Source organism: Ascaphus truei, chromosome 4 (assembly GCF_040206685.1).
Source record: "Ascaphus truei isolate aAscTru1 chromosome 4, aAscTru1.hap1, whole genome shotgun sequence".
In the NCBI taxonomy this organism is placed as follows: domain Eukaryota; kingdom Metazoa; phylum Chordata; class Amphibia; order Anura; family Ascaphidae; genus Ascaphus; species Ascaphus truei.
In genome coordinates this window covers 317,438,349-317,459,368 of record NC_134486.1, presented here as the reverse complement: position 1 = coordinate 317,459,368, position 21,020 = coordinate 317,438,349, and the positions used below count along the sequence as shown (strand labels likewise).

The window sequence follows — 21,020 nt, the reverse complement described above, 5'->3', positions numbered from 1 at the left end:
TTGAGGGTTTGGCACCGGGGTCAACAGCCATGGCCTAATTCTGTATCCTGAGTCACCTATAATACATTGTGCACAAATATGAAACAATTGGTGTAAACATTATTACATACAACATTTCAGAGAAAAACAAGAGTTGTTTGTGAACACATCATAATATGTACTCACCCACCAGCCAACCAGGTCCAAAATAGCCTTGTTCAAAAGCATGGAACACTGATGAGTTTCTCAAGATAGAGGAATCGTGGCTGGAACCAGGAAATTTGGCTACCACATGCATAATCTTCATCGTGGCATCGCACACCACCTGTACATTCAGGGAATGGTAGTGCTTACGATTGCGGTAAGCATGCTCACTCTGACTAGGCGGGATCAAGGCAACATGGGTGCAATCTATTGCACCCATCACACATGGTATCCCGGCTATGGTATAAAAGCCATTCCTCACTTCCAGCCACTCTGTGTGCTCTGTAGGAAAATGAATATAATTCCTAGCGCATCTATTCAGTGCACATAGAAACTGGGAAAAGGCCCGCGAGAATGTAGATTGCGAGACCCCGCCCACAATGCCCACAGTTGTCTGGAATGACGCGGAAGCAAGATAATGTAATGAGCACAGCATTTTAACAAGCCCAGGGACTGCACGACCTCTGGCTGTCACAAAATCTAAATATACCCGTATCTCTTCATAAAGAGATACGATTGCTGCTGAACTCAAACTATACCGACTTATGATCTCCTCCTCACTCATCCCATCTAACATGGTTCTCTCCCTGTACAAACGTGGATGAGGCACAACTTCTCTCCTCTCATCTCCTCTCCCTCTCCACTCCGCGTCCCTGTCCCTTCCTTGCCCTGTGACATCCTGTCCCTCAACTAGCCTCTCCTCCAATAGAATCCTCCTCCGTCTCATGAACAATCGTATAATCTTCAGGTCTGTAGCTGTCAATGCGCAGGTAATTGCCCTCCTTTAAATACCTATGTGATGATGTCACGTGACTTGATGAAGTGCAAGGTGTTAAATAAACATATCCAAGTTGTGAACTCCAAACGGGTATACATTAGGAATTATACAGATTATTTATGTGTGTTCACCAGGCAATCATGATATTTGACTATGATGTTACATTAAGCTGTGAGCCCACACAACCTGTTATTCAGAACAACAGCTTTAATAGTGTGAGCTAAACCAGCTGATGGCTAGTTCCACTACCACGGTATACTTTTTTGAGCTCTATTTGTCATTAAGTGCTCATACTTGTACATAGCACTTTACCCTCTTCAAGGATAGAGAAGCATATCTAATACAGTCTTCTGCCATGAGCCACCTTCTGATACAGGAAGGAAACTTACTATCCATTTATTAGAATAGGTTGTAATGTATATCAAAACCGAAGATGCCTTATGTCTGAACACTGCTTAGTTAATATGGCCCACTGTCTTTATCCTTTATTAGATTAGAAATACTACTAACTCAAGTCATCAGCTCGCTTCTTTACAGTACTTTCTCTCTGCACCTGCTTTATTTGCTGTGCTTCACCTTATTTTTACTTGTGTGTGTGTCAGAAAACATGTGTTTTATTTACTCTCTATTGGAATAAGAAGAGAAAATGCAATCCTTTAGAAGAGGTGTACTCCTAAATACTCCAAGTAGGTAAAATACTCCTTTGAGGTCTATAATGAGCTGGACAAAGAAACTTTTAATACATATACAATTAAAAAGAATGAGAAAGGACCTGCAATATCTCCCAGCCGGGTACTTCAGGTGTGCTTCTTTTTCAGACATGTCTCCCTAATTTATTTGGAGGGAGGTTTGAGGGGGATATAAATAGACAACTGGAGACATTCATTTAGAAGTCTCTCTCTCCCCCTCTCCCTCTCCCCCTGCCACTCCCCATCCCTCTCTCTCTCTCCCTCTCTCCACATTTTTCGAATGTATGCCCACAGATAGAAAATAAAAAGCTGTGAATGTGCCTTTTTGACACTGAGCAGCGAATGTCCCATTGGGGACCAGGAAGCTGAATGGGACATTTAGCTGCTGCCACTAAGTGTAGTAAGTGTAGAACCAGTTGAACAAGGTACAGATGCAGCAACTGTTATTTGAACATATCACGGAGCCGTTTTCGTATGCGCTGCTGTACTCCACACGCCACATCATGAGGTTGCTTTGTTTGAATTTCATGGATTCTGATTTCTTTGGGTGCAATTCTTCACGTTTCCGTGGGAGAAATGAATGATTTGTGATGTGTGCAGTACAGTACTGTGTCAATTTTGCAGGTTTTTAAAAACCAGAACACTAAAATTACATTTTCTGCACTCGATAAAAACGAGTCAACACGCGGTAATGACGAGCCATGACATGGGTATTCCGAGGTATACAGCACGTGATATGTTCGAATAACGGCCGCTGCATCTGTAGTACCAGTACTCCTATAAAGCAGGCTGTGGGGTAGGTGCACTAGGAGAATAGCATAGAGGAAAAAGGCTGATGTACTCTGCTTTGGAGAGAGAGGCAGAGTGTCAAAACGTTCACAGATTGCAACATGCACTCAGTAACCCATGGTGTATATAGTGGTAGCAATTTAGCAATTTTGCTAACTAGGATCATGGTTATGAACTTAAGGATAATAATGCGTTTATACCCCAATGTCGTCGTTATAGCAATATTTGAGTAAGGGGTTAAGATTAGGGGGTTACAGTAAGTGGTTAAGGTTAGGAGATTTAGGGTAAGGTTAGGGGTTTACATTTGCGGCGAAATGACCGGCGGCTAAATGTGGCAGTGGGATGGCTGTGATGAGGTGCCGGCGGCTAAATATCCTAGACCACCGAGAAGGGACTGAGACATAGTAAAGGAAAGAACGGTTAGATGACTGTAAACGTAGTTACCCCTCTGCCGCCACAGTGGCTGCCATTGTGAAGGGATTAATGCAGATTTTACAACATATTCAATGGTAAACATTTTTATATGTCCATAGTAACAAAAATAGTAACAAAAATATGGGGTTATTTTTAACGTCAAATGGATTCAAAAAGAGAAAACTAATTTAGGAACTCGCAACAAAACATGTCAATAAACACCTAAAGTGCAGATCACAACTATACAACAGTGTTAAAAATAGCATGTGATTAATATGAAAAATGAAACATGAAGGCCTTTTTAATCCGGTGGCACAGCAATTGCTAGGTAATAAATTGCATGATCCTCTGGGAGTGATGTGGCAAAACAGATTTTTTTGCCAAGTATGGCAGTGAAGACCTCTGATTAGTAACGATATTCAGTTCCCAGTTGCAAAATAGAATAATCAATAAGTGATAAAGTTAACAAATATAAAAAAAAAACAATGGTAATTTTCCAGAAGAGAAACTACATGTGTGTATTTTACATTTTTTATGTGTCAACCATTTTTTCCGTGCTTTATATAAAGAGCATAAAAGACATAATACAGGGTAGAATAGTGTAAAAGTGAGGTAAACTCAGCAAAAATAATTGCAGGGAATTCCTGTGCGAAATGCTAACCAGTTATAGGGTACTGTATGAAACAGGGCTAAATATTTTATATTAACATAGATTACACAAAAAAATTAATTGAACCAATATGTAAGACGGCAGCTCTAAAGATTGCTAAAAATAAAGATGACCAAAAATGATCTGTCCTAACAAAGCAGCTACTACATTTGAAGTCATATTTATATGACTACAAATCATAAAGGTTATGTAAGAAAATGACAAAAGCTGCTTCCTTTTACAGAATTATTTCTATTTCTAAATATATTGAAAATGAAGAGAAACACTTCTGGTTATTTTGCATCTTTCATAACATCGGATTCATAAAAAGTACTGTAACTGCAGCAGCAACATTACTATTCTGATAAACCTACTTTCCTCCAGAACTGATAGGGTGCCAATTTAAAGCCCTACATTTTAATTCTAAATATATACTTATATATAAAAAGCTTAAATAAAAAAAAATAAAAAGTGTTGCGGCTGTAACATGTGAGACAATATTTGGTATCTGGTGCTACCCTGCACATATTTGCATTGACAAATCTGAGAGACGGAGAATGTTTCCGCTCTTCCTTCCTACAGTGTGGAGAGAGGTCTTTACTCTCAGCTTTGCATATTAACCTCAGCCACACCATGAAACACGAGCCTGGATAAAACAGAGCTTGTGAGAAGGGGAGGGGAGAGGCACACGGGCTGACACCAAGGAAGGGGAGTTCACACACAATTCACTGAGCCCACACTCTGAGGCTAGCAGGACAGAGCATGGCATGTGCCCGTAGGAATGCACTGTTTAAAAGCATTGGCACACACAATATAACTCAACTCGTTATGCTGTCTTTGGAGTAAAATAATAAGTGCCCAGTTTCCCGTGCCCCTCTTGTTTGTTAATGCAGTGGTTTTTCCCTTAGAGGGTGGACCAGCAGGAGAGAGGAGTGAGATCGTGCTGTGTGCAGGAGAGAGGAGTGAGAGGGTGGCGTGTGCAGGAGAGAGGAGTGAGAGGGAGTGGTGTGAGCAGGAGAGAGGAGTGAGAGAGTGGTGTGAGCGTGCTGTGGGTGTGCTGCTGCTGGTTCAGTGCGCGCTGGACTCGCTGCTTCTGCACGAAGAGATTGAAGGTGTGAAAAAAATCATCTGCCATTTGCGGAAACCTACTGTGTACAGCTCAAGAAGAAATGGACACCAGCTCTTCCAACCTGAAGGTAAACTCTTTACTCTGGGGGTAGGAAACGGTAACGAGTCGTGGAGGGGGTTGAGTTGTTTCTCATCCTCTGAGCGTCTCCTTGCTGTTCTAGTGGCAAAGCAGAGAAGGGTAAGAGTCTGTAACAAGTTAGAGCTTGCTTTCATTTATTGCAAGAGTTGGTGCTCTGAGTTTCCCACTCCATCTGCTTCCCAAGACCCCTAATATCACAGGGCAGGACCTTGTTTTATTCACTTTCTTTATTCTTCTACATTGTTCATCACGAGGTCTGTTTTGGTCCTTGTTGCGTTTTTGAAATAGGAAAACGCCCCGTTGCCTTGCTCCCATCTGCTTTTGTGAGACTCTGGGTTAGGAGGCAAAGTACTTGCAAAGTGAAGGCTAGGGGTGGGGGGGAATAATACTCCTTGGAAGATGATCAAAGGCGTAGATAATGTAACCTGAATCCTGAATTAACCCGATGACAAAAGGCAGTGAAGGAAAAGGCAGAGAGAAATGGTAACTGTTTTCCTGAACCCACATGTGGGGGAGGGCCGGACGGGAAACGTGGGCTTAGGTTTGCTTGACATAAAGAAAATGTATGTTTGCGATCACTTTGTTTTTCTTTTACTACTCCCCATTTATTTCTGTTTCTGATTACAGGTCTCGCTGTGGGAAAAGTAACTTCTAAGGCAGTGGAGGGGGACAGAGCCACTCTTGCAAAACATCCAGAGTGATCTGCATCTCAGCAAGTCAGACTGCATCATCTTCCTTTGAAGCTGCCCCATCACAGAGGGATTACATCTATACAGAGGAAACTTTCTCTGTTCCATCTGTTCTGTTTGTTGCAGCCAAGTTTGCACTTGGAAGTTGAAGCAGAAAAGAAGTAGGTGACAAAAATAAAGCCCCACAAAGGGGCATCCTGGGCGTGAGTTGTAGTAACAAAGCCAGGGGAGATGACTGCCTCTGATCTACTATGTCTCTTGGGACTCTGGAGGAGTGGCAGGAAGAGGTCTGACCTGGTTGGTGAGGGTCGAAGTAGGAGAGGAGCTCTATTGAAGCCTGTGTCTGTGCTGGTTCTGGTACATGTTTTGGGCTGTGCTTGGTCCCAGTCTGAGCAGCAGTCACCCTGCCCCACTACCTGTGAGTGCTCCGAGGCAGCCCGGACTGTGAAATGTGTCAACAAGAACCTAAGTGAGTTGCCCAGAGACCTGCCCCCCTATGTGCGGAACCTCTTTATCACAGGTAACCACATCAGCAGTCTGCACGAAGGAGCCTTCAGCCAGCCGCAGCCCCTAGCTGAGCTTGCCACCCTCAGTCTCAGTGGCAACCGCCTCCAAGAACTGGGAAATAATGTGTTCAGCCACCTTCCCAATCTCAGACAGCTAGATCTCAGCAACAATGCAATGGAGAGGATGAGCAACTTAACTTTTCAAGGGCATAAGGATGACAGCAGCCCCCTGGTAGAGCTGAACCTCAGTAACTCTCTTTACAATGAATCCTTAATCCAGACACTGGGAAGAGCCCTGCAGAGCGGGGCACTTAGCAGCCTCCGCAAGCTAGAGCTGGTTGGAAACAACCTGATGTACTTACCCATGAACATGTTCAGCTCCCTGCCGAGCCTCAAATACCTTGACCTGAGCAACAACTCCCTGATAGGCTTGCAAGCTGGGATCTTCACAAACCTCACCCAGCTTGAAACCCTGAATCTCAGTCACAACTCTCTGAAGCGCCTGAGAAATGCCACACTCTTTGATCTTCCTAACCAGCCAGGCCTGTTAATCAACCTCAATGACAACAGCTGGGTCTGTGACTGCCAGATTGAAGATTTTGCCATCTGGCTCAAGGAGACTACAATGGTGGAAGGGGCATCCAGCCTGCTGTGTTCCTACCCTGAGAAGATGAGGGACACGCCGCTTGTTGTGCTTCAAATGGTAGAGCTTGAATGCCCAGATATAGTTGACAACACCAGCTTGCAAACATCTTACGTTTTCCTGGGCATAGTGCTAGCCCTCATAGGGGTGATCTTTCTTCTTGTGTTGTATCTGAACAGGAAAGGGATTAAAAAGTGGATTTACAATATCAGAGATGCATGCAGGGATCACCTGGAGGGCTACCACTACAGATATGAAATCAACGCAGACCCCAGGTTAACAAGCCTGAGCACAAATTCAGACGTATAAAGACTTCACCTCAAACAAAGGCAACACTTTTAACTATGCATGAATCTAATGTGTATATATAGATGCATCTAACCCCTCTGCTTGCTCTGTTTTACTCCCTGCTGGAAAAGAAAAACAATTGAAAACAATGACTCCATGCAGGGCTTTTGAATGCCTCAATTTGACTGTGAAGTTTATTGCTGCATTCTAATTTACTTTGTGAATCTCGCATGCTGAATATCTGTATTTAAGAGCCTTGACTTTTTTTTGCTGTCTTTAGCTGTGGTCTTGCTCCTGAGAGAGATTTCAAAAGATGAAATTGATGCAGCCACAATTTATTTTTTATAATATATGTATAAAGTTTCCTGATCAGTACAACCCACTTGCCAACTCGGATACCATTCAACGACAACTGCCTCAAAACCTTTTTTGGAAAAAAAAAAACAAATGTAATTTTTTTTTTCTTCATAAATACCTTCTTTTTTTGTTTGTTTTTAATGGCTTTGAAAAGCAAACTGTTACGTTGTAAGACTGCCACCATAATTGCAAATCTTTGCATGTACAGTATGGGAGGTCATACAATACTTGTCATGTACACGCATTTTATTCATTTTGAAACTGAATGGAAAACTTACACAAGAATGTTTTTGCACTGTTTTTGTAGAAAAAAAAATGCAGTTTATAAGAAGAAAAAAAACCATAGCTGACTTTAAATTAACTGCACATAACTTTTAATGGCTCAAACTCAATAAAGGTTATGTTAAAATAATTTCTGTTGTGTTGAAGTTTCCTGCCAAAAAGTCTGTTTTTTGTACATTAAAAATACTTTTGTATATTTAGCAATATATAGCAAAGCAAATGAGGGCATATACAGATTGCATTATATTTTATATTATTATTATTATTATTAATATGCACTGCAATTTGCACGTCCGTGTCTTATATTGGGGAAGTGTATAGTAGAAACAGTATGTATCCAGGGGCTTGATAGTTCTCATTTTGTTTAGTGCCTAATTGAATAGTATTTACAAATAGAGATTACTGAAAGCACATTACATGACTACATATACTACATGCTATACAATGAATAACATTAAACAGAAACTAAATATAACTTCTTCTGAAATAAAATGTGATATTATGTTCCGGTGTCCCAAAAAGTGTTTGCCAATGAATTCCTAAGTGTTTAAGACCAATACATTTATCTGTATGTTAATGCAGGTAAGGAGAAAGATTGGTAACTTATACAAAACTATTCAATGTAAAAAAAAGTGTCTATTTAATACATTTATAAGTCCATATTAACTAACAGGATCTGCATTGGGTATTTTCTACTGTTGAACCTTTCCTAAACTATTGAAGAAAAGCACTTTTTCATTGGAGATTCATAATTTAAATGAGTATTGCTTGGGCTTGTTAGCCCTTACTAGTTATATATCTTTGATATCCGTAAAAATAACCTTTTTCTTTTAGTTTTAATGCAACACAATGTTTTTAGTAGCTACATCTCATTGTTAAAGCTGCCACGTTTTAAATCCTGCAATTTGCATGGGAAATGAAATCCTTGTTTTTACTCCACTCAAACTATGCTGGTGTTTACACAGTAAATGCATGTGGTTTATTTTTTTATTTTTTTTATATGCGTGGGGTTGATCATCATTTCAGTGGATTCATATCTGAACTGTCTGTATTTGTTGTCTGTGAAGTGTCAATAAGCAAGCAAAGTTTGGACACTATTGCCTTTACATCATCACACTTTTTCACATTTTAAGTGGTTTTTTTTTGTTTTTGTTTTTTTAATTGAACTAGTTCTGTATCAAGTCCCAGGAATATTTGTAACTGAATGGCTTTTTCATACGAATCTTGAAAATACCATTGACTGAATTTTTTAAAATTTTATTTGGCTAATGGACCACTTTTGTATTCTAGCAGAGATTATATGGAACTTTAAAGCTTGGGGCACCTTAGTTGGTTCTTATTTGAACATTGCAGTTTATTATATTTCATGATGCGTGGAGTAAAACTCTGTTACAGAACAAAATCTAAAACATCTGCCCTATACAAACAGGTATTATTTTGTAAGTGGAATTGTGTTCTATGATTTTCTTCTCTCCTTTTTTTCTTTTTTTAATACAAGACTATGAAGTAAATTGTGCAAACACTGGTATTGAAATGCTTACTTGTATAATGCATGCACTAAAATATTTAACTATGTAACTTTACATTTGCTGATAGACAATATTGTTTAAATTGCATTTAGTTACATACCTATGAAACAGGGTGACTTTAAACCTAGTTTAAACAAGGTTTAATGTGGAATGAATGCTGACATGTTATGAAATGTTATGAAATTCTGGAGCAGTATACCATTTCTTAAACCACTGCTCTCACAGAGGGGCCTGCAATACAGTATGTGCTATCTGCTCTGATGTGAAGGGGCTCTGAAAACTTGCCTTTCACTTCCCCATTTAATTAATAATCTGCTATTCATAATGTCAAGTATACGATATATAAGAAGTTCATTTTGGATCCCATATCTGTTTTACATGAAATTTTCCACGTTGTCTAATTTTTAATGTCTTACGGCGAAAACATTTTTTACAAGTAACCGTGTATCTCAATGACATGTAGAACGACCTCTACTATGGAAGTAGTGTCCTTTTGGAAAGAAGAGACCGACCATTTTAATCTGTATGTATTGAAGGTACTTCAGTTATTAAATGGATTAAGAAATGTAAGAAAGCGACTCTTGTTTTTGTAAAGGTTACTTTTGACTGGCAAATTCATCCCCTGAGTTACAATGTGGGTTTAACACTCGCCCTAAACTTTGGCAAAATAACTGAAATCATTTGGGTTATTTATCATCTTGTAATCTCATTAACAATGCAGCATTAAAGCAGATCGTGACTCGTACAGACCTGTAACTGGTTAATATTTACCATTAATCCTGCAATTGCAGATATTCTGTTAACATTTTTATCTTTCTTTTAAAATGTATTTTAATGTTGTTCAAAAAAAGAAAAACTTATTTATTTTTATGTTCCATTTATATATTGTTTCAACACTTTTTTTTTTTTTTTTTTAAACTATGTTTGTGCCAGATGCTATTTGATTAAATACTCCACTCTTGTAATTACCTCCCATAACCACGGGTATGAACTGTATGTATAATTGCGCACCTTTTTGTATTTGAGCAAATATCAAGTAATTTGTAATTGTGTCCATTTTTTTTCTAAACTTTTTATTTTTTATCCTGGTGACATTTGGTGCCAATATAGACAACTTGGTATTTGCAACATTTCTTTAAAGAAACCGTGGAAAATGTTTGTGAATATAGTCTTCCGACACTTGTTTGAAAAAATTGCAATTTGAGAAATAAATGCAAAGGTTTGATCATTTCTGTTGCTTATTTTTATCGCTATTCTTTGCCATATCTTTAGAGTACTACATCTACGAATGTAGTCATTCTTGATGAATACCTTTTTGTTAAACCCACGTACATATATTTCACTGCCCTTGCTTGTATTTTGAGTACTCAGCTTTTAGTTGAAACTCCTTCCCTTTTTTCACCCCCCTTCCCAAAAAACCCCCAATGTAGGCAATTTCTGCATTAAAGATAGTACCATTACTCTGTATTAAGAGTTATATTGTAAACTGCTTTTTTTTTTTTTTAAATCCGAAGTGTTAAAAGATTTTGGAATGCGTTCTATTTATAATATGTAATGAGACAACATCAGCACTGAAATATTCAAATTGTCTTCAGTATGCAGCAGCTGTCAGTCTTGAGAATTAAGATGTTCAAATCCTGCAGAAATAACGCCTCTACTCTGCCAGGTATATTCTCTAGTACTTTACAATACACAATGCCTGAAATGTAGCTGAAAATAAGCGTTCTCCAGTTGTTAAGTTTGTAAATGGGTGCTTCAATGCTGTAGAAAACTTCCTGCAAGGGACCACTGGGTCATTAGATACAAGAAACAAAATGTGCACACCAACATATATTCAGTCGCAAAGAAGCCTCTCGCCTGTCTCCCCTACAATCTGTCCTTAACGCTGCTGCTAGAATTGCTCAACGTTCTCCTAAATCTGTCTCTGGGTCTCTCCTGCTAAAATCCCTCTTCTGGCTTCCTTGTGTTTTGTTTTTCCTATCAAATCCTGTATTCCTTACAAAATTCTCCTCACTTTTAAGGCTATACATTCTTCTGCTTCTCCTTACATCTCAGCCCTAATTTCTCACTATGCACATGCCCGACTCTTGCGTTCTGCTCGAGGATGTCTTCTGTCTACCCCTTTTCTCTTAAGCTCTCTCCTGCCTAAAATCTTTCTCACTGACCTACACATCTTGAATGTCCTTCCCCTCAATATCCGTCTGGCACCCTCTCTCCCCCTCTTTTAAGACCTCTCTAAAAACACACCTCTTCAACGAAGCGTATGGGTAGCTACGCTGGGTGATTCTATACAACTCGGACGCACTGACCCTCCTAACACCCTCCTACTATCTCTGTAAATTCTCTCTAATTACCACTTAGATTGTAAGCTCTTCGGGCAGGGATCCCCCTTCCTGTTACTGTCATGTCTGAAGCGCTTATTCCCATTATGTGTTATATTATTATGTCACGTGTATTACTGCTGTGAAGCGCTATGTACATAAATGGTGCTATATCAATCAAAATATACAAACCTACATACAAGTCTCACAGAGCATCTAATCAAAAAGTGTAATATTAAGAACAACCATGTGGATAAAATAGAGAGCATGGTACTTTTATTTTTATTTTATAACAAGACTAACAATAGTTTTGCAATTAAAATCTTTTGACTGTTCACAAGGTACTTTGGGTAGGCCTATGAGATTTTAACAATTGTATACTACAGTATAAACCATATTTGGTCCAATATGATGTAAAACTAGTTTTTTCCATGTATTTTTTCCCCCCACATGAAATAAGGGACTGACTGATATAGCTACAGTTCCTTCCATTTCTTGTCTACAAGTGCAGTGTGACACTAAGGCCCAGTTCACACAGTGCACTTTGCGATGCTGTGTGCGCCAGTCCGTCTGTTGGGCGCTGTGTGATCATCCCCACCAGACGGAATGATCCGACACAGGGCGACATGTGGGGAGCGGAGAGCGGGGGGGGGGGGGGCTGTGTCACGGGCATTGTAAAATCACAGAAACATAAGTGTGTGTGTGTGTGTGGCTGGAACAGGGAGCTGCCGAGTCTGGTCAATTTCAGCAGCCAATGCATTGATTGGCTGCTGAAACTGACGTCACGCTGCTACAGCCGGAGATTGAAAAGACTCCCGTGACTGCAGCAGAGTAGACGCCGCACTTTGCAGCCAATGGTAGTTTCAAGACTGAACACTACCATTGGCCGCCAGGGGTCGGTGACGAACGCGTGAGCGCACGCACGTCGTGAAGTGCGCAGTGTGAACGGGGCCTTGGGGGGTATGTACAGCAGCACACAATACAGGGGGCTAATCATTAACATGCAGTAGTGTCAATCAAAACACTAATGGGGGGGAAATCCCATTTAAGTCAATTGCATGTGATTAGTGCCCTGCTTGGCACTATTGCAGTTTTAATTAATAAATCACTGTCTCCAAGTGGCAATAAATGGGCTGTTGATCAGATGAACACTTGTGTGACTGAAGATCATATTGTACGGATGCTGTTTTTTTATTCCATAAGCACTACTGTATACAAAGTTGCTACTTTCAAGCAGGTTTACAAATAGCCAGAGTGAAAATTGTATCAATAGTGCGAGTTGGTGGCGGCATTTCCATCAACCACAGACTCCTTCATAAACTCCTGCCTAAATACTGTATTGTAATCAACAACCATTTTGAATGTCATGTAGCAGGAATTACACCCAAACAATTATGGTCAATTTTATTCTTCCCTTCATGTTCTTTTCAGAGTGTTAATTTAGGTATACAGATGTGGTCCTTTCGTATCACCAGCTTGCCTGGTATATATATATATATATATATAATGTGTATATCTAAACTAAAACTATATGGTCATTTAGTTTGATTCTTTGGCCAAAGTATCTTAAGCCTGCACACCAAACATCAAGGCAGACCAAATCTGTGCAGGTCCTTACACTAATCAAATTCTTAATAACCTGTATAATAACAGGAAGAAAACTTTATAATAAAGCTGTTATGATTAGCTGCATAGTTCTGGTCACATCTGCGGTGGTAGGGTGAGTCCCAGGTTTGCAGAGTGGATGTAAACAGCCCAGGTTCACCATGAACTCCTATCCCAAATTGGCAGCAAGATAAAAAGGCATCCAATGCCTGCACGTCCTTTGCTCCCTCTCATACAATGGTTGCTAGCACTTAAAATTACCGCCAGCCGGAGCGCAGGGAAGTCAGGGACTCCAAATACACCAACACGAACGCGATGACGTCACAGCTCTATGCGTTTCGTCACACTGTGGCGACTTCGTCAGGTCTCCATTGGATGCCTTTTTATCTTGCTGCCAATTTGAGATAGGAGTTCATTTTGAACCTGGGCTGTTTACATCCACTCTGCAAACCTGGGACTCACCCTACCACCGCAGATGACCACAATAGAGATTTCTCTCCCACGAATGGTTCTGTTTAAAATCCTGAAAGTGCACATTCTTATGGGTTGCTGATTTTTTAAATAAATGTACCTTATTTTTTACTCAATTACGTGCTATGGAGCTTGCGCTTTTGTTTGTTTTTTGTTCATAGATTCCAAAAGTGGTTGGCTATACCACTCCCCTTAAAGCTGCAAAGACGCTCCCTGGATCTTCTATTGGGACTATATTTCTCTCTGGAGTTTTTGGTTGAGTGGAACATTCATTTTGGATTTTTCCTTTTTTTTTTCTCACTATCACGTTATGGTTTGTAGATATTATTAGGTTAAATTGTGGTAATTTTAATTTATTTTAATATTTTAAATATGTTATTATAATTTATCATTTATTAGGGTTATTTCACATCCTCTTTAGCGCTACTTAATTTTTGTGTTGTCATATATATATATATATATATATATATATATATATATATATATATTTGTGGCTACTTTGGGGGTATAAAAGGAGCTTACTGGTTTTATCTGTCTCTGTTGAACCTGAAGACGGGCAGAAATTCTAATTTGGTGGTACAGTAGGGCCCCGCTTTACAGCGCTCTGCTTCACGGCGTTCCACTCATACAGTGTTTCTCAATGTATACCCATATTCGTTCGGCGCTTGTTCCATTTTCCCGGCAATTTTCAGCATGACGCGCTCAGCAGCTGAGTATCCGGCTATCACTAAGCAACAGTTTTAGCGCTTGCGCAACTCCTTGTCAGATGCCATTTGTCAGTGAAACAGTCGGTTTACAGCTCTGCATCTCTGTTTTCAAAGGTACAATACAGTACAGTCGGGCCCCGCTTTATGGCGATTTCCGCTTTACGGCGGCGGCCTGGAACAGAACCTGCTGTATGAGCGGGGCCCTGCTGTATATGCAACCAGCCAGAAACTCAAGTCGTGATTACGAGTTATTGTGTCACCCCTCCCCTCTTGCTTTAGGAAAAACTGTGTGTACACAACGGCTAGGCTGAGTCTGAGTGACGGTAGCTGCACTGTATGGGTACTGTATGTTGCATGATGGCAACGGCTAGGCTGAGTGTGAGTGCTCGGTGTAAGTGACAGTAGTACTTCATGTACAGTACTACTGTAAGTGTATGTAATTTACTGGTAAAGCATAAAAACATCTTAAAAAAATGAAAACTGTGCACTTTAGAAAATATAAATATTTATTATATGGAAAACATTCCCCGTGCTTTATTATTTTTTTACTTTGAAATTAAACAAGTGTTCGTCCCCCTGACCGTGGGTGTTCCAGGGATGACACCTTTTTATGCCTTTTAAAAGGCATTTATGTTGTCTTTCACGGCTCGGGAAAGAACCAGGGTCAGAAGGAAATAATGTTGGATTTCGTCAATTATAGTTTTGCGCAAATTCAAAGGAAGCACTATCTTGCCCCTATTGCCATCATAATTAACCACCTTAAACCATTCAAGGTACAGCTCATAACTGACATGGTGTTTCATAATGAGAAGGGCTAGTATGGTAACTTTTTTCCAGCTTCTGGAAAAGTATTTCTCCCGTATGCTCTGTGGGAGGTGTGCCTGGATCGAGTTGCATTTGAAGCTGTACTCTCCTGGGTGCTGCGTGTGGTGGTGCAGCAGGTGTGCTTATTTCTCTGGGTGGGAATAGATGGTCTGGGGAGCTTTTCATTTGCACCTGTACACCTCTGAGTGCCGGGGGTGGTGGTGGAAGAGGTGTGCTTCTGTGAGTGGGTGAATGTAGAGTGTCTGGCAGGATGCTTTCCACCAGTGGTGTGCGTTGTCTTGATGGCATGCAGGCCAATTCCGGTGATGGAGAGGATGCAGGTGGTGGATGCCGTTCCTCCTGGTCGCCCTCCTACTCCTGTGTCGGACATCTATGCAACCGCCCATGCCCCCTCTCCATCCTTTCCATTCTCTCCAAAAGTTGATCCAGCTTAGCCTCCATTCTTTCTCTGTATTGTTGTGTGGCAAGGTCTTTCGTAGACACTTAGAGCTTCCAGTATGATACCTACAGAGCACGCACTGACAAAAGGTGTCAGGGTGTAATCCTGTTCTCTTTCTAAGAGGCTGGGCATCTGGTTGTGCATTGGTGTGGCATGGGACGTCTTGTTTGTCTTCTGTTGTATGGGGGACATCTGGCTGTGCATCAGTGTGGAAGTGGATGTCTTGTTTGGCTTCTGTTGTCAGAAGGCCATTTGGCTGTGCATTGTTGGGGCTGGGGACTTCTTGTTCATCTTGTGTAGAACAAGGTTCGCCTGGAACCCCTACAACCTTAGTGATGACTTTTCCAGTTTGCTTCCTCATAGCCCGGTCCAAGATTGTTTGCCTTGGGAGCTTTTGGTGCCTTTTCTTTAGGCACCTTTAGCTTTCTGGGAACCTTTGCCTTTGGCACGCAGTCAGCTGCTGCTTTTCTATTTCTCATGCCTGGGACTGCAGCAGTAAGCTGCTTGTTGTGTCTGTAGAATCGGGGATGATCCATGGCAGAAGATGAAGCCAAATGCAGTATCTGGACAGACTGCAGTTGTTTCAGATAGAGATCAGCGTGTGGAGGCCATGCAATTTGGGTCACTTTTTATGCACAGTATCCCGACTTGATGGTACAGGTGTAAAAAGAGGGTGCAAACATTACCGGTACAGTAGATGATAAATACTGTGCATACAGTAACTGTGCTTCATTTAATTTCTTTTCTAAAGTAGCAATGCCCAGAACAGTTATTTCAGAGGATCTCAGCATGAGAATATGGGAGATGTACATTAAAGGGCACCAAATAATGCATATCCTAGCTTGGTTAAGTAGCTCGGGAATCGACGTGTCTCATAACTGTGTCTGCTGTCATGCCCATGGAAAGATTAAATGTATAAAGAGGATTCGCCTGGTCAGAACAGAGTAAGTACTGCACTGTTTACACAGTATAACTGTATATAATTGAATGATAATTATTGTTTCTGTTCCCTCCTTTCTCCCTCACCCCCTTCTCCATCCTTTCTTGTACTAATTTTATGGACAGTTATTTAGAAAAAATAACTTTTTTATCCATTTTCATATTTTAATGCAGTCGTGTGACAAATACGTATGCACACTTGTAATCGTTCACATTTTGGTACAATTGTAGGGAGGCAAAGAGGCTTGTGGATGAGATCAGCAATGTAAATAATGAACGTTGTGCTGCAGCAGTTAAAGAAGTTCTGCAGCAGGATCATAACCTGACAATGTCTGAGGCCTGCCTCAAGAGAATGATAAACGAATTGGGCTGGAAGTACAGATGTGTCAAGTAAAGTTTTATGCTGTTATATGGTATAAGGCAATAGTGTGGTTGTTCAGTATGCACATGTGCGATTTTACAGTACCTTTACTATTCTATCTTGTAATTACAGAGTGTATCCAATTATAAGGGAGCCCAACAAGATTTAGAGAGTAGAGCAAGAGCAAGCTTGGATCGATAGTGGGGAAACTTTTTACAGTGTAATATTTTTGGATGAGACGTCAGTGGCCCCAGAATGATTTGCCACTTTTGCCTTCTACAAAAAAAATCGTCTAGCCCTGAATTCTCGTCCCAAGCACCCACTCGAGGTCGATGTGTGGGGTGCTATCTCAAGATTTGGACCAGGGTCCATAATAATATTTGACGGTAAGTCTCAGTTTATCTGTTTTGGTAAGGTAATTAAATAAAATTTGGTAAGAATGTACTGTCTGACATTATGTCCCTTTTTCTGTACAGGAATCTTGGATAAATAATTTTTTCAAGAAGAGATTATCGACTTCGTAGCTGACCATATTCAGGCTCAGTTCCCATCTGGTCATCATTTCTTCCAGGACAATGACCCAAAACATACCGCCTCTGTGCCCCATATTCTGGCACATGGAATTAACTGGGTGAAAACTCCGCAGAGTAAGTGCTGCATTGTAACTGTTGTTAATTTCTACTGTATTGATCTTTGCTCTTACATCACTTTTTTTGTCCCTGATGTTGCAGATCACTGATTTGAATCCCATAGAACTGGTGTAGCATGAAATAAAACATCACCTGAGGAAAGTCATCAAACCTGCCAACAAGGACCAACTTGTAAAGGGAATAAACGCTTTCTGGGCAAACAGTCTAAATGTAGAAAAATGCAACAACTATATAAATACGTTGTCAGTGTTTTGCCCATTCTGTTATAGAGTAATGGACTTGCTACTGGCATGTAGTAAGAAGATTATTTTATAACTGACACATTATATATACACATATACAGTGGTCGACAAATCGCCCGGTCGCAACAGGTGATAGGATTTTGGCTGCTGGAGTCTTACAATTCCCCTGCTCCAAAAAAAAACATTTCCCCTGATCGGAAAAAAAAAATTCCCCCTACCTCATTGGGTAGACGCGCGTTGGCGCGCTGCCATGACTTTTTTCCCTTTGCGTGTCGGCACCCGTGAGACGTCAACGCGGCCCTCGACTCCCTCTACATAGAGAGCCTAAGATGGCTGCCAGACCCACAAAGACCCGCGGCCCGACGAGCGCGAGTGAGCCAACGGCTGGGACGAGTGTTACTGGCACTGCAGAGCTCAGTGCTGCAGCGTTCAGCCAAGTCGGGCGACCGGTGGAGAGGGGGCAAAGGTCGAATACCAGTGGAGGCAGAGGTGAAGTAAGCCAGAGAGGAGGCAACCGCTAGTGGGGTGGCAGAGATCCGACTAGGAGCTCCTTGGCCGCTGACTAGCAGTGAACCGGTTCCCTATCCCCCCGCAGTGTAAAACCTTGCTGGAACAAGGTTCCGCTGTCTGTGACTATCTGGGGGTCGTGTGTGTGTGTGTGTGTGTGTGTGTGTGTGTGTGTGTGTGTGTGTGTATCACCAGAAGTACCCAGTCAGTCACAGGAGACTAGGTTTATCAACACCTTTTTATACCGGGATCATATGATTGAGCAATGCAAGGAGGTAAAATAAATTGTAATTTATTTCAGGAAAAGACATACAAACAGTGTAACACAGTTTACACAGTTAGCCCCGTTCCCAGTAAGTGTGTAAATGAATAAAATCTTCTTTTAAATGAAATTCACAAAAATGACCTCTGTAAGAGGCCTTTCCAATGACCTATTGTACTCACAAAAGCCCTGGAACTGATTTCGGCATGAAATGCCTGCCGCGACCGCTACGTTCTCAAAAAGCGGGACTTAGAAAAGTCTTGAGTCAAAATCTTTGAAGCCGGCTCGTGTCTATTCAGTACAGGGCATCTTTGAATTTGCCGCTGATGGTTTGGTGCTTGGAATCTACGCTCCTGATAGGCTGCAAGGTTTCTAATGGGTTTCAGTGTCCCATTCACAAACCTCTCAGTCTATCAGAGCGTGGGAATTCTCCTGCTAGCCAATCACTGATTTGCCGGTATTGTAAAGCCGGGTGGGCACCTTTTCTCAGTCTGCTAATGGACATGCGCCAACCTGGCACCTCTGCCTCGTAGCATATTGAGCTCACCCACTGTCCAGGCTCCACAGAGTCTGGGTTTGCGCAAATGGTTGCCGGATAGCCCTTTGTTAGCCCTGGACAGAGGTACTCAAGTGTAACTGCAGTACCCCGCCTGTTCTAACAGCTTGGCGTCCCTGAGGCTTTCAAGGCCGGACTCTGCACAGACCCATAGGCACCAAACTTGGTAGCCTTTTGTTCTCTTGGAATCCAGGACTCGGAAATCCCACAGTTCATTCACAGGTTATCAGTACATATACCTAATAAACTTAACTCTTTAATAAAATATACTGATTCCGGTATCGTGTGTGATAAAAATGTGTAAGTCCCTGTTCTGGTGTCAGGGATGGAGTAAGGGGAAATACTGTCTACACTTACTAGCCTCATCCTTGCCACACTATAGAAATGACTTTAAACTTTTTACATGCAAAAAAATACTCACAGCTTTATCATATAGCTGGAGCATCCCCTGAACCCTTATACTAGGTTCAGGGTACCTGGGCATGTACTTAGGCATCCCTCCTTATAATAGTGACCCCCTATATGTGCTTTTATGCATTAAAACCCTTCATGCCCCGTTTACCTTGTCTGGATCGTGCTGCTGCAGGAATCCTGGCGGTGAATTGCAAGAACGTTTTCAGGATCGGAGTTTGCCAGGTGCAATGTTCTTGGCTGTATCCGAGAATCTTACTTGATTCCCGGATCCAACTTTTGGGGTATCCCGTAACTCTGGAACCCTGATACATAGACACATTCTGTGAAGACTTTCTCCGGCAAACCCACCCTGAAACTTACAGCCTAGGAATCTCCTGGTCCCATCACCCCGAGAAATTCAAAACACACAAAAATCTTTAATGTTGCATAATTTGCACACAGTCACAGCAATGCATCTCCAACATCTAGGTCCAAGAGCTGACACTCTAGGACCTCCACACACGGATTAGGGGTAACCCAGTGGGCTTAACCTTTATTAGTGAGCCTGGATACCCCTTCATGGTCACACCCCCCTTAAGAAAGAAAGACCACCATTGGATCTGTATCCAGTAGAATGAAAGGACCTACTCCTTTTTTTTTTTTTAAATAGCAAGACGGACAATTCCTTTGCCAATGGGAGTTGCCATAGGTGTGTTACAAACTTCCAATCAGTGTCTACTACCAAAAAAACAATAAGTAATTTAAATGTCGCCATGTGTCCAAATTCATCAAATTGTTTTATGGTACATATAACAACCACATAAAGTACAAATATCATAAACTCATGACAAACTATAAAATGACAACAAAAATACATAATCTTGACAAGACAAACCTCACAAACTAGAATAGCTGTTAAAACATAAATACATAAAAAATGAATGAATCTTACAGAGAAGCAGGAAAATAAATAAAGAGAAAATGAATTGAAATGCTGGAAAAAGATACACGAAATACATTATATAAACTTATAAAAGATATATGTATACGTGTACACTTATTTACGGGGAGCAATTGTTTTTTTTTAAAGAAATGGGGTCAGTTCTACTAGCTCATTGAGCCCACCTGGTGATTTGCTCCCCAAAGTAAATATCCAAAATTGCTCTCTTTGCAAGAGTTTTAGATCTCGATCTCCTCTTCTGAGGTCTCTTGTCACTACTTCAATCCCCCTTAAATGTAATCCATTGCTTTTGCCTTAGTGATGGGTTAAAAAATGCTGGGATAGATTATGAATCTTTTTCCCTTTATCAAGATTACTTTGTGCATTTTTAATCCCATTAATGTGTTCACCAATTCTGTTTTTTAGAGGCCTTATAGTTGGAGTAGGTCCTTTCATTCTACTGGATACAGAGCCAATGGTGGTCTTTCTCCCTCCTAATAGAGCAGACACTGATTGGAAGTTTGTAACTGTCAAGCTGCGCTCACCACAAACAGGACTAGACCGCGGGGCTGAGGTGGGGATGTATATAACCGCCGCCCTACAACCACGCAGCCAGGTCCAGAATGCGTTGTCGGAGTCGTGGAGCTGGGTCGGGGCAGGAGAGTTCGGGGAAGCCGTGGTACTTGCCGTGTTCCGGGGTTAGAGAGAGAAGAATCATCGTTTATCCGAAGCCTTGTGATCCGGGGTTGGAGAGAGCGGGGGTCCAATAACAAGCCGAAGTCCAGGGGTGGAGAAGAGA

The 21,020-nt window shown here is 41.2% G+C and overlaps 1 protein-coding gene across 2 annotated transcripts; it reads left to right on the top strand.

The window, feature by feature from the left end:
• The first annotated feature begins 4,243 nt into the window (after positions 1 to 4,243).
• On the top strand, positions 4,244 to 7,321 carry TPBG (trophoblast glycoprotein). Of its 2 annotated transcripts, none has more exons than XM_075597943.1 (2): positions 4,244 to 4,698; positions 5,337 to 7,321. In XM_075597943.1, the coding sequence occupies exon 2, from the start codon at positions 5,630 to 5,632 to the stop codon at positions 6,854 to 6,856; it is 1,227 nt and encodes a 408-aa protein (XP_075454058.1). In that variant the 5' UTR covers positions 4,244 to 4,698; positions 5,337 to 5,629; the 3' UTR covers positions 6,857 to 7,321. The 2 variants fall into 2 exon arrangements, with proteins under 2 accessions (XP_075454058.1, XP_075454059.1); XM_075597944.1 differs by lacking the exon at positions 4,244 to 4,698 and adding an exon at positions 5,075 to 5,192.
• The last annotated feature ends 13,699 nt before the right edge of the window (positions 7,322 to 21,020 follow it).